The sequence below is a fragment of the Cajanus cajan genome, chromosome 7 (assembly GCF_000230855.2).
Source record: "Cajanus cajan strain Asha chromosome 7, NIPB_CcT2T_4, whole genome shotgun sequence".
NCBI lineage: Eukaryota > Viridiplantae > Streptophyta > Magnoliopsida > Fabales > Fabaceae > Cajanus > Cajanus cajan.
The window spans coordinates 5577413-5594015 of NC_138523.1; the positions used below are offsets into that span (position 1 = coordinate 5577413).

The 16603-nt window shown below is 31.5% G+C and overlaps 1 protein-coding gene across 1 annotated transcript; it reads left to right on the forward strand.

The window, feature by feature from the left end:
* Positions 1-1096: 1096 nt before the first annotated feature.
* On the forward strand, positions 1097-4509 carry LOC145949778 (uncharacterized). Its single transcript, XM_083060655.1, has 2 exons — positions 1097-1944; positions 4311-4509. Exons 1-2 carry the CDS (start codon positions 1097-1099, stop codon positions 4507-4509), a joined length of 1047 nt encoding a protein of 348 aa, XP_082916781.1.
* The last annotated feature ends 12094 nt before the right edge of the window (positions 4510-16603 follow it).

The window sequence follows — 16603 nt, forward strand, 5'->3', positions numbered from 1 at the left end:
ATATTATATCTTATTAAAATTAATATTAACAAGACATTAAAAAGCATCAATTAATAAAATAATGGTTTAAAATTAAAATTAAAATTTAAAATAATTTTGTAAATAAATTAACTTTTTAAAATATCTCAAAATATAGATGTTAAGTTGTTTCTCTTAGCTAATAATTTAGGGATAGGGACCCTTATAGGTCTTAGGTAGTTTCTTTTGTTTCTATCATTTTTTTTACTCATAAAAGAATATGAATTATTGTTGTTGTTATTGCTATTACTTGATATGAAATTAATATTTTCATTAAATAAAATCTAAAAACCGTAATAAGAAAGAAAATTATTAAATGAAATAGACAATATATGACAATATGCAAATTAATTTCAATTCTTCTATTGTTTAAATAAAACTATTTAATAAAATCATGCATTTGGCAAATCTAATTTATCTAAATTAATGATTAATATATATACTAATTTTTAAAATGAAATATAAATTATACGAAATATAAGGGAATGCAATTAGTGAGTTCTATAAATGTAGTTTTGTCAAAAAAAAAAATGAATTTTGTCCCAATTATTGACTTGATTGAATTCATATATTATTTACTTTTTCTATAAAATATTTGGTATTCAATTGTAGTAAAAAAAAAGTCAAATTTAAGATTTTATATATATTCTTATCCAAACTCTCATCACGATTAACTAACTGCAGTGTTTTATTGATTCTTTCTAAATATTCAAGTACTATATGCATTTAGTAAATAAATTAAATTGATATTAATTATTGCGATGATACTATATTGTAATAATTTAAGACTCGCATTGTTTTTTAATTACGCGTCTTGAGATATGCAACATTTTAGTCTAAATCAAGAAATTAGATAGTCTATTTAAATAGATTACACAATGTACATAGAAAATTTTCATTCGTCCTTAATTGCCTCATACATGGAAAGGACATTGAAATAATGAACTTGGTTCATTTTCCCCAGTAATTTCCTTTCTTAGATAAAAATCTCACCGCTTCATTTTTTTTTATTAAAATTAAACATCATATACCCTTATAAATAGCTATATTTTCATCACATCATCACCACTCTCTAACAATGGCTTCCTTCATGCCATCCTCAGACCTAGGAGCCAATGTAATTGTTACCAAAGAAGAATTATTTCTCTTTCACAACATTGATCGTCAACTCTTCACTCGATTGGTGGTGGGGTTAGGCCATGACACTAGCCAATCCACACATGTCATGGCCTTCATCATGTGGCTTGAAAAACAGTGCAAGGATATGAAAATTGTGAAGAACATGCTCCAATGGACAGAAAGCATGCTTGATAGCCTTGCTAGTGAGGCCATCTTAGTTTTGAATTGCATTGAGAGTTCCCAATCCCCTTATGATTGTGTTGTTAATGATAAGGGTTTGCCTTTAATCAAAAGCATCATGCAAAACAACGCCATATCATTCAAATACTTTTATGACAATCGTGTGACTATAATCGGCGCAGTCACCAAATTACTCAATTATGTGTGTGTGAGAGCCTTTTCAGACATAGTGCAACAAGTGCAGTATACAAAGGCTATGAAGGAGCAACACTTGCAAATTGCAAATAGTTATGAGGCTGGTTCTTATATGAAACAAGTTGTGTATTATACTCCACTACCTGGGGTTACTATTGTACCTCATCAACAGGTTGCAATATCAACGCCACAATGGAGTGAAGAGAGTTCTAACTCTTCGAGTGTTGCTAATCCTCCTCAAGAGACTTATGATGTTTTGATCCGAAAAGACTTTAATCGAAATTTCATCGAACTCATGACCATGTTAAATCAGACTACCAATACAACTAGAGACGAGAAAAAAGAGGTTGCGGTTGATGATAGGATAATCTTTATGACATTTTCCAGAGGATACCTTATTTCGGAAGCTGAAGTTCGGGATTTCTTCTCAAGGTACAATTTTTTTTGTTTGTTATTATATATATATTAGCTTAGATTCAACGGTTTATTATTATATATTGAATTAATGGGTTTTTCTCGATGAACTTTGAATTAATTGATCCATGTGTTGTGTATTTTACTATGTTATGGTTTTTCATTTTTCCCTTTGTTGTTGGATTAGTCAGCCCAAAAGTTTTCCGGCTACTAGGATGTCATCTTATTAATTCCTACACCAGTGACTAATACTTTGTTGATTTTTGTATGGAAAATGTGTGATAACTTACACGTAACCTAAGCCTATTCATACTTTCATCAAAAGGGAGATTATTTTACAATTTTTTATTTATATTTTTTTAATGAAATATACATACATGTCATTAATTGTGTAGTAACACTTTTTTAAAAAGAAAAATCACAGTAATAAATTCTCAAACACATTCTTTTTTACATTGTTTTTATTATAGCTAGGCTAAGTATGGTTAAAAATTATTAGTGAGATTCATTAAATGAAATAGAATGTAAGACTCACATAATTTTATATTTTTTTTCAGAAAATTTAAGTAAATAATAACAAAAACATGTTCAATAGAGTGTTAGAGAATGATAAAGTGAATTGTTTTCATTTCTCATCATAGTAAGTGTAACTCTCTTTTCATACATACATATAAAACTCAAATGTGTTAATATATAATACCTTTATCTTTGATTATAAGAAAATTTTAATCATATTATACCTTTTAAGAAAATTAGTTAATTTAGTTAAAAATATTTTATTTTTCAATAATAAACTAATTTTACAAAATTATCTTAAGAATTCTTTAAAATAACCTTTGAAAAAAAAAGAGAATAATAACTTTCTTTATTTTTACTTAATCATTTTCACCTAATTAATTAATGTTTAGAAGAGAGATATTTATGTGTCAATTTATCTTCTTCAATCCTAATAAAAGAGAGGAATTTTCCTCGAGTTAATTCCAAATATTTATTACCTTTTGTCTAAAACAATGATTAATTAAATAAAGATATAAGGATATTATAAAGAAGATATAATTAATGCAAATGGAAATTGGAATAAAGGTCTAATAAAAAGGAACAAAGTGAAAAGGGTCATATATGTCATATATAGAGAAATAGGTAGTCATCAAATAGTTTCTAATTTTTTTTTTAATTTACAATTGATCTATGTATTAATAATTTTTAATTGAATGATTGAATTTTTAAAATTTGATGGGCAACATAAATTATTGAGTTGAGTAATTTAGGTAGACTTACTCTTCTTAATTACTCATATTTTACATCAAATCTTAATAATCCAACCGTTGAATTAAAAGTTTTTAATGTTTAGATCAAGCTTACAAAATTTTAAAATTTTGAAAACTATTTGATGCCCCATTTCTTTAATTCATTTGATGGATAATCATAAAATTATTTTATATGTTGATTTTAAATTATGAAATGGAGTATCAAATAATTTTTAAATTCTTTTAAAAATTTGCAGACTTTACTTATACATTAAAAACTTTTAATTGAATGGCTATATCATTGAAATTGATGCAAAATATGAGTAATTAAGTGAAGTAAGTTTAGGTAGACTTACTCTTAGAGTAAATAAATCTCTTTTCACACTCACAAACACATGCTCACACACACATATAATGATGACTATGAGAGCTCATGTTTCATTGATCCAAACTACACACATATATATCATGTTGAGTATGACAGATGATGTTTGATTGATCCAAAATATTGTGATATATATATATATAGTTTTGGTTATGCACTTTGGCAAATTCTATTATTCAACTTTTGTTTACAACATCCACTTAAAGTTTATGTATTCCAAACATTTCACTATTGCAAAAAGGGTCTTATAAAAAAGGATAAGTGAGAAAGTGAAAAAGATTTTATAAATAAAGATGTAGATATTATATAATGTGTGTGTATACATGTATGTGTATTCAACACACATATACATATGTATATCTCACAATAATTTGGATCAATCAAACATCAGCTCACAAATTAAATATTATATATATATATATATATATATATATATATATATATATATATAGTTTTAACGAAGCACTTTTACAAATTCTATTATTTAACTTTTATCTTAAACATCCACTTAAAGTTTATGTATTCTAAACATTTCATAATTAGAATAATATTACCACTTGCATATACTCAATATTTGGATTTAATAAAATAAGATTTATGCCACTGTAATTAACACAATAAAGACTCCTTTGTACTAATGGAAATAAGCAAAAGTGTAAGGGTCAAATAAAAAGGTTGAAAGCATATGTGAGTATTTTTCTCCTCATTTTTATTCATTTTTTTTTCATTTATACTATTTTTTTGTTAAACAGAATGTATGGGGATATTGTGGAAGCATTGCATATGCAAGATGTGGTTCCACCAGAGCAACCATTGTATGCTCGTGTAGTGATTCGTGCTGAAGCCATGCATATGATTGATCATATCCTTGAGAGTACAAATAAAGTAAAACTCTCCATCAATGGAAAACATGCTTGGGCTAGAAAGTATGTTCGCAAAGATAACAAGTGATCACCTAAGGAAAAATTACCAATGGCTTCTTGATCACCTTCACCATATTGAACATAGACATCTTATTGATAAATAATTTCTTGAAATGGGTTCAATTGCTTTTATAAGAAGATGTTAGGTTTTGTTGTCAATCACTAGTGGAAAAATAGGATACTACGTCACCCATTTTACATCGGATATACAAAGACCCGACGTAATAAAAACGCGGTGGCACGTTTCGTAATTTTGTTAAATTATTTATGTCGGACCTCCAAGGGTCCGACGTAAATTTTAACATCTACGTAGGCTATACATTGTGTCCGACGTAGATGTTAAAATTTACGTCGGACCCAATTATGGCCGACGTAAATAACCCACAGGATTCTTAAAAGAAGGTGTATTGCGCGCACTAGCTAGTTCAAAAATTTCATGGTTTCCTTCTCCCGCCTCCTCCTCAAATCGTGCACCTTCTTCTATCTGTTTTTCTTCCTCATCCCTCCGCATCCTCCTCAAATCGTGGCTGTCCTCCTCATCTGCACCTTATTCTGTTTTTCTTCGCGTGATGATGTTTTTCTTCTTCGGAGGGTTGCGTTTTTCTTCTTCAGAGGGTTGCGTTTTTCTTCTTCGAAGGGTTGCATTTTTCTTCTATGAGGTAGCATCTATCAAATTTGTGTTTTCTGGGATGTTTTTTTCGTAATAATGTTTGTGTTGCATTTCGCGCGAGTTTTTGAAGCTGGAGAAGGAAGTGACCAAGTCCGGGTTTGGAGACGCACTCCTGGGTCTATCAAGCAGAACGGCCCGTTCTGCTTGCACTCATTTTTTTTTTTAAATTTTTATAACTTTTTTACGTCGGACCTTGGCATGTCCGACGTAAATTTACGTCGGTTTTCGCGCCCCGACGTAAATTTACGTCTCCCGCTTCAATGTCGGAAGTTTTTCTGACGTAAAAACCCCTAAAATGACCGACGTAAAATGTGTATTATGTACTAGTGAATCAAGGTCGTGCTATGAATTTCCAAGGCTATAAACTAAAAAGGGGTTTGTGTTGAGATAATGTGACACCTTTCTACCCTATAACATTCAATATGATATTATTAAGAAAATATATCTCTTTAGAAAATATTACATAAAATAAATTTATTTAGTAAACACTATAAAAAGGGTTGACACAATTTAAATTACTAAATAAACATTTAACTTTATAAATAAAGGAAATAAATTCATAAACAAAGGCACACAATTGACTGTTTCCAAATCCTCAAAGAAAACAAAATATAGTAAGGTAAACACTAAGTCTAACAATATGGTTGTAAGAAAAAATAAATAAAACATAAACTATCCACTAGCTCCAATATTACATAATCAAAGTAAGACCCACAAAAATAAAGTTGAGGCCTCAAGTTTCGTCTCCCTTATGTTTAATCTTATATACCTAATCAACTTCTACATGGAGTTCAACCCAAACAAGAACACAACCACAAAAATAAAAAGAGGAGTGGGAATATAGCTCAAACATACATAACACATGTAAAAAGTAAAGAAAGCATCTAAAAACATATCCACAACATTCAGGTCAACTCAAACATTCATAAGTAATACTCCATATAATACTGAATACATTAACTTCTCATCCAACCAATCATATTCACTATTCAATAACTCATGCAATTCATGCTTTTACTTCTATACGCATGTTGTACCAATCTTCAACATCATGAAAGGCACTCCGAATACAAGGCATCCTAGAAGCACATGTGGACCAGATTAATAAACACTAGGTGACCCTCTAAATCCACCCTCGATTAGGAGAAGATCCATATGGATCTAGTTGGGGCATTATAGTCAGCTATGGTCACATCCCATGCTTGTTAGAGGTTCCCTACCATAACACCCTTGGGGCCAAGGTAGAAGGATATAGAGACTCTCATTCATAAATTCACCACCTTCAAAGAAAAGATGCATGAATGCACAGATTATAACACAATACCATCTAACATAACAACCATCAAACAAATCATAACCTTTCAAATAACATAGCATTACTTTCACCATCAAACAAATTATTAACGACTTTTAATAAAGTGGATGTTTAATCAACTTTTAAGACATTTTAAGTGAAAAAAGAAGAAATGATAAGATTCCATTTTATATTTAAATGCATAACATTCAAATTATACAAAATCCCAAATTTATAACCAAAACCCCTAACCCTAAAAGAGCCAAACATATGACATATGGTAAATCTACATCACAATTCACGAAATTATTTTTCATTCACCATCATATACAACTGCAACAATCTCAGAATGTTATTCATCTCATCAAACACATTAAATATAAATCCTAAGTAGGCTTAAATGATGACCATCCTTGAAGACCATAGGACCTTTGACAAGGTTTATGGTTAGGATGTTAGAAGAAACTACTAGAAAGGATATGCTTCTTAGACTTGTGCTTATCATGAGCATAGAGTATGTATTTCTTTTCTAATTGTCTAGTCTTCTATTTTATATACTTTGTATAGTTTATTTTCCATTCCTTTATATGTAGTAGTTAACTATATACGTCATTTTTACCCTTGTATTTAGGGTTGTATGCTTTTCTTGTTGTAGGTCATGCCTTTAGGATTTAGAGACATCTTCCTCATTAAAATGTATTCCTTGTGACCTTGTATTCATGGTAACCATTTTTATTTCTCTTGAGTTTTAGTAGTTTGAGTGAAAATAGTTATTCTAGTGGTGTGGCAATAGCCATTCTAGATGGTGTGGAAGTAGGGACGGCAAAAATACCCGCACCTGCGGGTATTTGCGGGTAAAATCCGCTACGGATAATAAATGGATAAGCTAATTGGGTACCGCGGATAATGGGGACGAATAATTTTTTACCCGTTTATAAACGGGACGGGGGCAGGTATGATGATATCTATACCCGCGGGTACTCGTTTAATAATATTTCTTAAATATCATTATTATCCTTGTACCACGTAACCTTAAAACTACACCCTTTCATCTTATTTTTTTTACAAAAGTGAGGTTGATGGAGTTACCAACATGTGTTATCATGTTATAGAATTATGTTGGATGTAATTTGATTAATTTTCTAGCTTTGATTGAACCAATAAAATTTATGTATTTTAAGTTGGTTACTTTCGTTTAGAATTATGAGATTGAATTATTGTAGCTTTGTGATGAGACTTTAACTTACTTGTGAGATTGATGTATTAATAAGTTATTGATTATCTTGCATTTTATTATTATTTTAACAAAATTAACGTTAAATACAAGTTCAAAATTAACATTGAATTTTTATTTTTAATATTTTAATGACATTAAATATAAACTTAAAATTATTTGTAATATAATTTTTTTAATTTCTTAAAAAATTTATAAATATCCATGGATATCCGTGGTTATTCAAGAAATTCATGGATACCCGCTTAATGGATACTTGGGCAGATATGGGGTGGGTATGGGGCCAATTTTCATTCAGCCGGGCGTGGGTGGGTTTACCCGCCCCCATGGGCCCCATTGCCATCCCTATGTGGAAGTAGTAAATGTATGGAACTAGCCAAAAGTGATATTGGGCTTGTTTTTCTTCTCGTAGCCTAAGGAATTGATTTGGCTTGATTTAACATTCATTTGGTTAACCAAAGCAAACCAATTCCTTGGTTTGTTGTTTTGCCAAGACAAGCCAAAGGCCACCTTGGCCACCCATTTTCGCTTCCTCCCACCTTGGAACTATTTCTCCAACCACCTAGAAGTAAGAGGACACTTGGCACTTGTTCATTGGCTCTTCGTGATCTAGATTTCTCCTACATGTCTCTTAGAGATTGTTTGTGATTGGAGGATCTAGATGCCCTTTTACAAGTATACTAATGAGAAAACAAGTAAAAGGAAAGCAACTAAAACATATACTAGTCATTTTTCCCTAAGGTGAAAGTTTATGTGACACTTGAAGCCCTTTAGAACACTTTCACAAGTACTAAATGAACTATGAAAGCCTGTAAATAAGACTTGTCCTTAATAGAAGCCTAAGTTACACTTGGAACCCCTTAGGACACTTCCATTAGCACTCAAGCTATTTCACTAGGAAAACCAAGGAGAGATGGGAGAACGCCAAGGACTTCCTAAGACACTCCTAAAGGTCAAAAACAAGTTTAAGAGAACACAGAAATGAAAAAAGTTTAATCATCAACGAAACTAAATGAAACATATATAAATGAAATGCAAATAAAACAATTAGAAATAAATTTAGAGACAGAGTTAGTGATAGATTTTATTTAAGGAAAAATTTACGTCTCTAATTTTGTTGCTACTCTCTTTCCTTCAATTTATTCCACAAAATGAGCAAACAAGTTAGCCTCACAAATGTGTTTCTCTCATGTTTGGAGGTGCCTCAATCTCTATAAGTTGTTTCCCCCTTTGAATTGGTTCTAGTACGTCTCAAATTATCCAAGTTTTTCAAGTGATGAGTGATAGATAAATTTTTGTATATATTTCTATGCATTGATTTTGGTTTATTTGACTTTTAGTAGTATCATATTGTGATATTTTATCTTTGATTTGTTCTAGTGAGTCATTTTAGTCTTAGTTGTAAGTTTTATTTAATTTTTGTAATGTTTCTTGTTTTGAAATTATTTCTTGTGCAGGCCATATCTAAAGCTCTCGACATCGTATTTCATGGTTCTTGTGTCCCTAGAAAGATAAGTGATAGTTCTACAACCTCTCTATTGTAAGAAAAGGCCATTTCGGACGTTAAGTGACCAAAAATTGCATTACAAAGTTGAGGCCTTGCACAATATTTTTTTTTAGATTGTAATGTTAGGATTTGTTTAGTGATGTAATTAGTTGATTTAGTGGGTTGGGCCTTTAATTAGTTAGATTACACTTATTTTTTAGATTTTAGAGTTGATTCCTCTACAAGTTTCTCTAAATTCTCTCTTCTCTCTCTTTCTCTCTTAGAATTTTCTCTTTACATTTTTTTCTATGAAAAGGAACTGCAACATTTTTGATGAAGATGTGTGGCTAATCCATTCATCCAATTCTAGGTTTCTTGAATTACGATAAAATTTAAGTTCTCGGTTTATTTTTAACATACAAATTCTCTTCATCTTCTTTTCTGTTCTAGATCTGTTTTTCATTTCTTCATGATTATGAATTTTGTTTTAACGGATTCAGATAAAATTTGAAGATTAATTTTGGATCTAGATCTAGATTTAGATCTAGACCTAAAATAACCTAAATCGCCTAAATCAATCATTCACCATTCTTGAATTTCAAGAAAATTGTGAGATCGTGATTTTGTTTCATGTGTTTATGAAATTCAATAGATCTAGATTTAAATATATATTTATATTATGTTCATGGTGATTTACGTTGATTGAATTTGGATTCAAATTTGAACCATGAAAATTTTACCATAACAATTGAAATCTTGAATCGATGTAATTTCTGATTGAATTTTTTGTTTGTCTTTGCAATATTCTAATTTTTCTTTGTTGTTCATAAAAATCCCTTTTCTAATTACGTGATAATTTTGGATCCATTTGGCTTGTATCTTCGAGAACAATGACCTAGGTTGTTCTTTGTATTACAAATCTTTGAAGAAAATCTAGTAATTTTTTATAGTGATTTGGCAAATGCTATCAATGAGTCCTTGAAAGTGTAGCTATACCACAAGAATGCAAAATACATCAAGAAAGACAAGAAGCCAACAACCAAAACTTAAAATGCACACTTAAGAAAGGCTAAACTCAAGTGGAAAAAGATGTGACAAACTTAAAAAAATATTAAAGCACACAAAGTAAGAAAATAAAGGACAACTTCAACACTATATTTCAAAGGAAAAGTCTTAAAAATGGTTCTAGATTTGATTACAAAATGAAACAAAAATTTGTGCAATTAATTTGAACAACTTGAATGTATTTCTAGCTATATGATAAATCCAAGAAATAAGTTCCAAAAACACAAGGAATACACAGATTGGCTGAACAAAAACTCAAAAGAAGTTATCGAAATAGTTTAACAAGAAGACCTTGCTTTTGATACCAAATGATGGAAACCTTAGGAGAAACTAAATTGATGTAACTTCTCCTTCAAGCTTCTTGCATGGATCTTTCATTTCTTGGACTCCTTCAAGCTTCTTTAATGGTTTCCATTGATGTTAAAAGCCTTTTCTAACACATAAGAGAAGGTAGAGAATCTCTAATTAGGTGACACCACACTCTTGAAGAGTGATAAATCTCTTCAATTTCTCACCACACTTAAGAGAGGATAAGAGAAAATCAAGAATTTCAAAGAGAGAAACAAGCTTTGAGAGAAAGAATTTTCAGAGGAATTTTGATTAAATCTCAATATAATGCTCAAAGTTAGTACAAAATGGGTACAAAGATACAATATATAGAGTTTAGTTGGCCTATGGAGAAAACTAGATTAATCATGGTTAAATGTAACCATGGTTAGCTTTCTTGTACTTAAGCTAGCTAACTCTAATTAAATGTTTGGAAGTCTAGTTAATTGTCTAGAAACTTATGGAGCAAGTTAAGCTAATCCTAATTTAATAATAACCTAGGTTAACTAACGTTAACTCCAACTACCTAACCTAGCTAATCATTACAACTACCTAAGTAATGATTACATTTAATAAGTTTGTTGACATGTCACTATCAAAGCCATGTGACTCAAATTGTATCTTGGATGGCAAGCTTGGCTTGGTTTGGACATCCAGACCACTTACATAAGCAAGTGGACCTCCAATTCTAATGGGCCAAAAAGAGTCTAGGCCATCCAATCCTAAATAAGTCTAACAAGACTTAGCTAGTTACACCTCGCCTAATGTACTAATTACACCCTTAAGTAAAACAATACAAGGAAAAAATTACCTACACTAAATTACCCAAAATACAAGGTCAAAATAAAGGAAAATATACAAAAATAATAATGAACTATGAAATAAGCCTATAGCTCAACAGATGATTATGTCCTCAACCTTCACCTTAAGCCCACTTTTCTTGCATTCTTCTTAACATTGCTTTTGTCAAAGGTCATATGGCCTTCAAAATGATTTTTCATCACCAAGGTATCACACCATTAAAGAGAATTAAATGAAAATAAGAATATCATTGGGAAATAAATAAAAAACAATTTTGTAATCAAAACACCATATAGTCAAAAAATAAAATGGTCATAACATAATTTTGATGTAAATAGATATGAGGATTTGAAAAGCTTCAATTATTGAAGACTTTTATGCCTTTTGTAATATCTCATTCTCACAATAATCTCCCTCATATTACAAAAGGTAAAGAAAAAAATTTTGATAAAAGAAAGAAAAAAGAAGATTGGGTTCTTATATATAGGTTGCAATGTGTAGAACCTAGTATAGCAAGCTATATGAACCAAACTTAGACTAAGAAGACTTAATATATGGTGACATTGGTATAGAAAGTTGTAGTGACCCGAAAATTCACAAAAATTAACAACATAAAAGTGGAAAAAACATAAAATCAGCTAACCAAGGGTTCTCATGAAACAAATCTCGGATATTCATGCAATGAAGTGTGTGTGTGTGTCAATGCAGAAAACATAAAACAAAGCCTACCCATATATGAAAATCCTGAGCCCTTTCTAAAGTTACAATTATCTTGAATTTAACAACACAAATGAATAATTTAAGTGGCTCGACCTTATCAAACTAACAACATAGAAAGACTTCTTATCTCTAAAGGTTTGGCTTAAAAGCCTATATCAAAGCATAAATGAGTTATTGGATTTTTCCACTTAAACTAGGAAACATTAATACTCTTGTTAGTAATAAAAAAAACTTGGGTGTGAGCTTACCACAACATTTACATGTGGATTAACCAAGCCCTAAACAAGATTAGACCGCCACCTACCCTCTAAATACTATTCACTATTTAAGTAGGGACTTTGGCCCCTGACCTCATGCCTTATTTATTGGTTACTTCACAAACAATATAGTTTGGCCTTGCCCCTATACTATATCAACCAAGAAGCTAGAGGAAACAACTTATAAAAGAAACTCTTCACTTTAAGAGTCAATTCTCTTTTTGAAGGGTTTTTTTTTATTTTTTTATTTTATTTTTTATCTTTGGGATCTTGTAGCACCACCACTTGAATCCTCACTATGAGATTTTTAAACACAAAAAAAAAAAAAAAAATCCATCTCTTTTGTTTCTAAGTTCAACTCACAACACATAAATCATGCATCATGCATAATAAACTCACACAACACTTATTGGATACAACATAATACACCTCAATTCAACATCATATATATACATCATAATCATCTTATAAAATAAGAGAATCAATATAACATACCATTTTTATGTAACAATATTATTTAACTTACAAATGTAATAAACAACTCACAATTGAACACACCAAGCACACCATCAAGATTCAACACAAAAAACAAAACATACAAAAATAGGGGAATCTTTCTAGGTAAGTATAGCCTCGTTAGAGGCCTAAACCGTACTAGAGCTCTTCACTAGGCGGGTTGTTCTCACTTAATAGCATAAGTTGTTGTGGCTGGGAAAACTTGACCCATTATAGGTCACCATGTGGGGCGATAACATTTGTGGAAGGAAACATTTGTGAATAGTTAAGATATGAGTTGATTGTTAGTGATTTGAGGTGTTTTGGTGATACGAGGCTAAGAAATTAATGTGTGATACTGATATCATTGTGAAACTAGTTAAGTTATTTATTGAAACGCATGGTTTGTGATGGAATAACACTAAGGCCAAGAAGACCAAGAGGTGATATATTGAAGGAAGCAAGAGGAATGGGTTAGTGTTGAAAAATCATAGGAGGAGTAAGCCTACTTTTGGGCCTTAGCTCCTAAGTTTTTATAGCATTTATTTTTATTCCTATTTTTGCCCTTATCTTTAATTTCCTATTTTACCCTTGTATTTTGGGGTGCTTAGGACTTAGAATTAATTTTCTTTGTATTTCCCATTTTGCCTTTGTATTATGGGGTGCTCTAGATAATTAGGTTTTTAATTTTGGGCTAGGGTGTTAATTAGAGGGTGATGCATGTTTTTTGGTGTCATTGGGTCTATTTTTGGTGTTAGAAAGGCTTAGGCCCAAGTGGAGGGCAAATGTTGCATGGTCTTATCATGCACCTAGATATAGCCAATCTAAACCCAAAGATTCCATCCTTAGCCACCAAGTTGCATCTAGGGTTCATTTGCATTTCATTTGGAATGCATTTGCCTACTCCAAATGCAACCCTAGATGTCTCCCCTCCTATAAATACCCAACACCCCACAGCTTGTAAATACTTTGGAATTTATGATATTAAGAGAGCCTTTGTGCCTTAATATTCTTCCTTAGTCCGCTTGGTCATTTCGGCCACCTATCCTTCTCATCTTCACCGTGAGTGTTCTCACCTTTAGGAGTGGCCTTCATCCATCAATGAAGTGAGCCAAAACCCTAGAGTACCACCTTAGCATTTCATCAAACACCTAGCCTCCATAAACACCATTCGCCCATCTCCATCTCCAAGGCTAGAAACCTTGAGTTCCATGATCCAAGGAGTCCGGTCATCCCTCTTTCACGCTCTTAACTCAATCCATGCAAGGAGGGTTGCCATCGTGTGGTATCTAGAACCAATGGTTCTTCAAGGGTAATCTCTAGTCTATTTTGAGTCTTTTAAAAATCCGGTCATGTCATGGTGTCTTCTTGCTTGTCTTGAAGTTGTGCTTGATAGATCATATTCATGATATATTCTCATGGTCTATGTGTCTTGTTTTGTTCATTGATTCATGCCATAAATTTCCTTATGAATCATCTTGGTGCCTAGGTTTCTTTGTAGGATCCGTCCATTTTTGTTTAAGTTTGGGTGGCTGGAAAATTTTGTGCATGATAAGAAAAATGATGATCATGTGTTTTTATTTTATAATCTATTAAGTTTTGTCATAAGAGTATGATTCTCCCTAATTTTTCTTGAAAGAAAAATCCAAATACACATGCCTAAAGACTTTCATGATCAAAATATGATATGCATGCTATATGTTTGTTGAAATGGCCGTGGGATTTAGAGTGCTTTAGAGAGTCAATCATGCATGCTAATTAATCCTAGCATGTTCCTTGATATTTAACCATTCATGTGTGATTTGTATCCTTGCACACATTGCAAAAATCGGCCATCTTGCTTTCCTTTTCCATTTGCACTTAATATGAACATGTTTTGATTGATAATTTGAGGTTGAAAAGTGATTATATGTGCTTATTTTACTGCTGGACTTTATTACACAAAAAGCTTAAAGAAACTAAAATTATTGACTCATTAAGCCATCACTAATTGCTAAAAGGATACTCCAAATTTTTTGCTAATCAAAATCAACAAACACAAGTGTAAAACCCAAGCAAAGGAGGAATATTAATATAAAAAAAAAAAGCAAGAAAGTGGCTGGACATTATCATTAAAAAAAAAAAAAGTGCCAAAACAAGTGAAAAAAAAAATGCAAACAAAAGGGATCCTTTGCTAGACTTGTGGACTTTTGGACAATTTTTCCTACCTTAGCAATTGGAGTTATTCTTTGGACCTTTGGACTATGTTTTAGTGGCTGAATGAGACTTTAAAATTTAACATGTTAAGAGCAACATTTTATCAAACACTTGCTACTCAATTCTAGTGCCATTCTAGGAATTAATCTTTTGAGTACTTGCCTTTCTTAATGTGCCTTAATTTTAGTTTTTGTGTCTTCTTTCTACTCTTAAGTTTTGTCACATATATCTCTACTTGAGTTTAGCCTTTTTAATTGTGCCTTTTTAGTTTTATTTCTTTGGACTCTTGTACTCTTGGGTGGTTTCTTCTTGATCTAGGTGTGGAAAGCTCCTAAAACTCATCACATACACTTTTGGTGAATTGACTGGAGGAGCTGTCCGATTTGATTCCAAGACCTTTGGAAGGATTTCTACTATCAAAAAGAGTGCATACACATTGAGAGGCTAACTTTTGGTTGTTCCTTGTGAAGGGGTGACAAGTGGGAGACTTGAAGACTCAATTTCTTGAATTGTTTTATCTTTTGCACCATTTCTTTTAGGCCACTTGTATTTGGCCTTTATTTATTCATTTTTGGTTTGTAATTGACCATTTATAAACCTCTTCACTTTGGTTTTAGTTCGTGTAGTTGAAGGTGATTTGAAAACCTTCACTTAGGACTTCGACTAGAGTATGTTTTAAGTGCTTTCCTTGTTGCATGTTTTAAAGCTTTTAGTAGTATAATTGTTTAGGTCCTTACTTTGCTTCCAATTACGTTTAGAAGGCTTTCTTTTGCCTACTAGGGGTAACGTGCACACACACACTTCATTGCTGTGCCAAATTGTTTTGTAAGAAAAGTTGAAAAGGCTTAGTGATTTTTACTTGATAAGGCTTGGTTATTAAGTGATTCTTTGTAGTCCACCTCCCTTTGAAAGTTCACTTTGTACACTTAGGCCTTTCCTACCTATCTTGCACTTTGAAAACCTTTTGTGAAAACCCTTTTATCACTCACTCTTTGTGAAAAACTTTTTCAACCTTTTTGAAAACAAATTTGTGAAAACCTTTTCTTGATCAAAGATGAGTGATCATTCTAGTGTTCATGGTCATAATTCTTGCAGTACTAGGTCTAGTGTTAGGGATGAACTTAGGCAACTAAAAGAGTACCTAAGAAAAAAAGAAGAGGAAAATATAAAAAGAGAGGAAGAGTTGAGAAGAAAAGAAAAAGAGTTTGAAAAAAATAATGCGGAAATAAAAAGGTTACTTGCAAAATTAGTTGAGAGGAGAGAAACTAGTGGATCCAAAACTAGGGTTGTCTCAACTAGGTATCAAAATTCCAAAGAGGTTAGAATCCCTAAGAGTATGCATGAGGAAGAAAATACAAAAAGAGAGGATGAACTTAGAAGAAAAGAAAAAGAAAAGAAAATAGAAAAGAAAGAAAAAATGAAGAAAAGTATAGAGAAAGTTCAAGAGTGGTTAGAAAATGAAACACAACCAACACTCTTAGAGAAGAGTAAGGAGGATAATGTTTCCTCCAAAGGGATTATGCTTGAAGAGAGTCACTTTCCCATTGAAAATGATTTAAAAGAAACTCTCTTTATTC

Bases quoted from the DNA above. Each gene is read 5' to 3' on its own strand.
- LOC145949778 (XM_083060655.1), top strand. From the start codon at position 1,097: ATGGCTTCCTTCATGCCATCCTCAGACCTAGGAGCCAATGTAATTGTT. The intron at 1,945-4,310 runs GTACAATTTTTT...TTTGTTAAACAG, and splicing joins GTTCGGGATTTCTTCTCAAG to AATGTATGGGGATATTGTGG.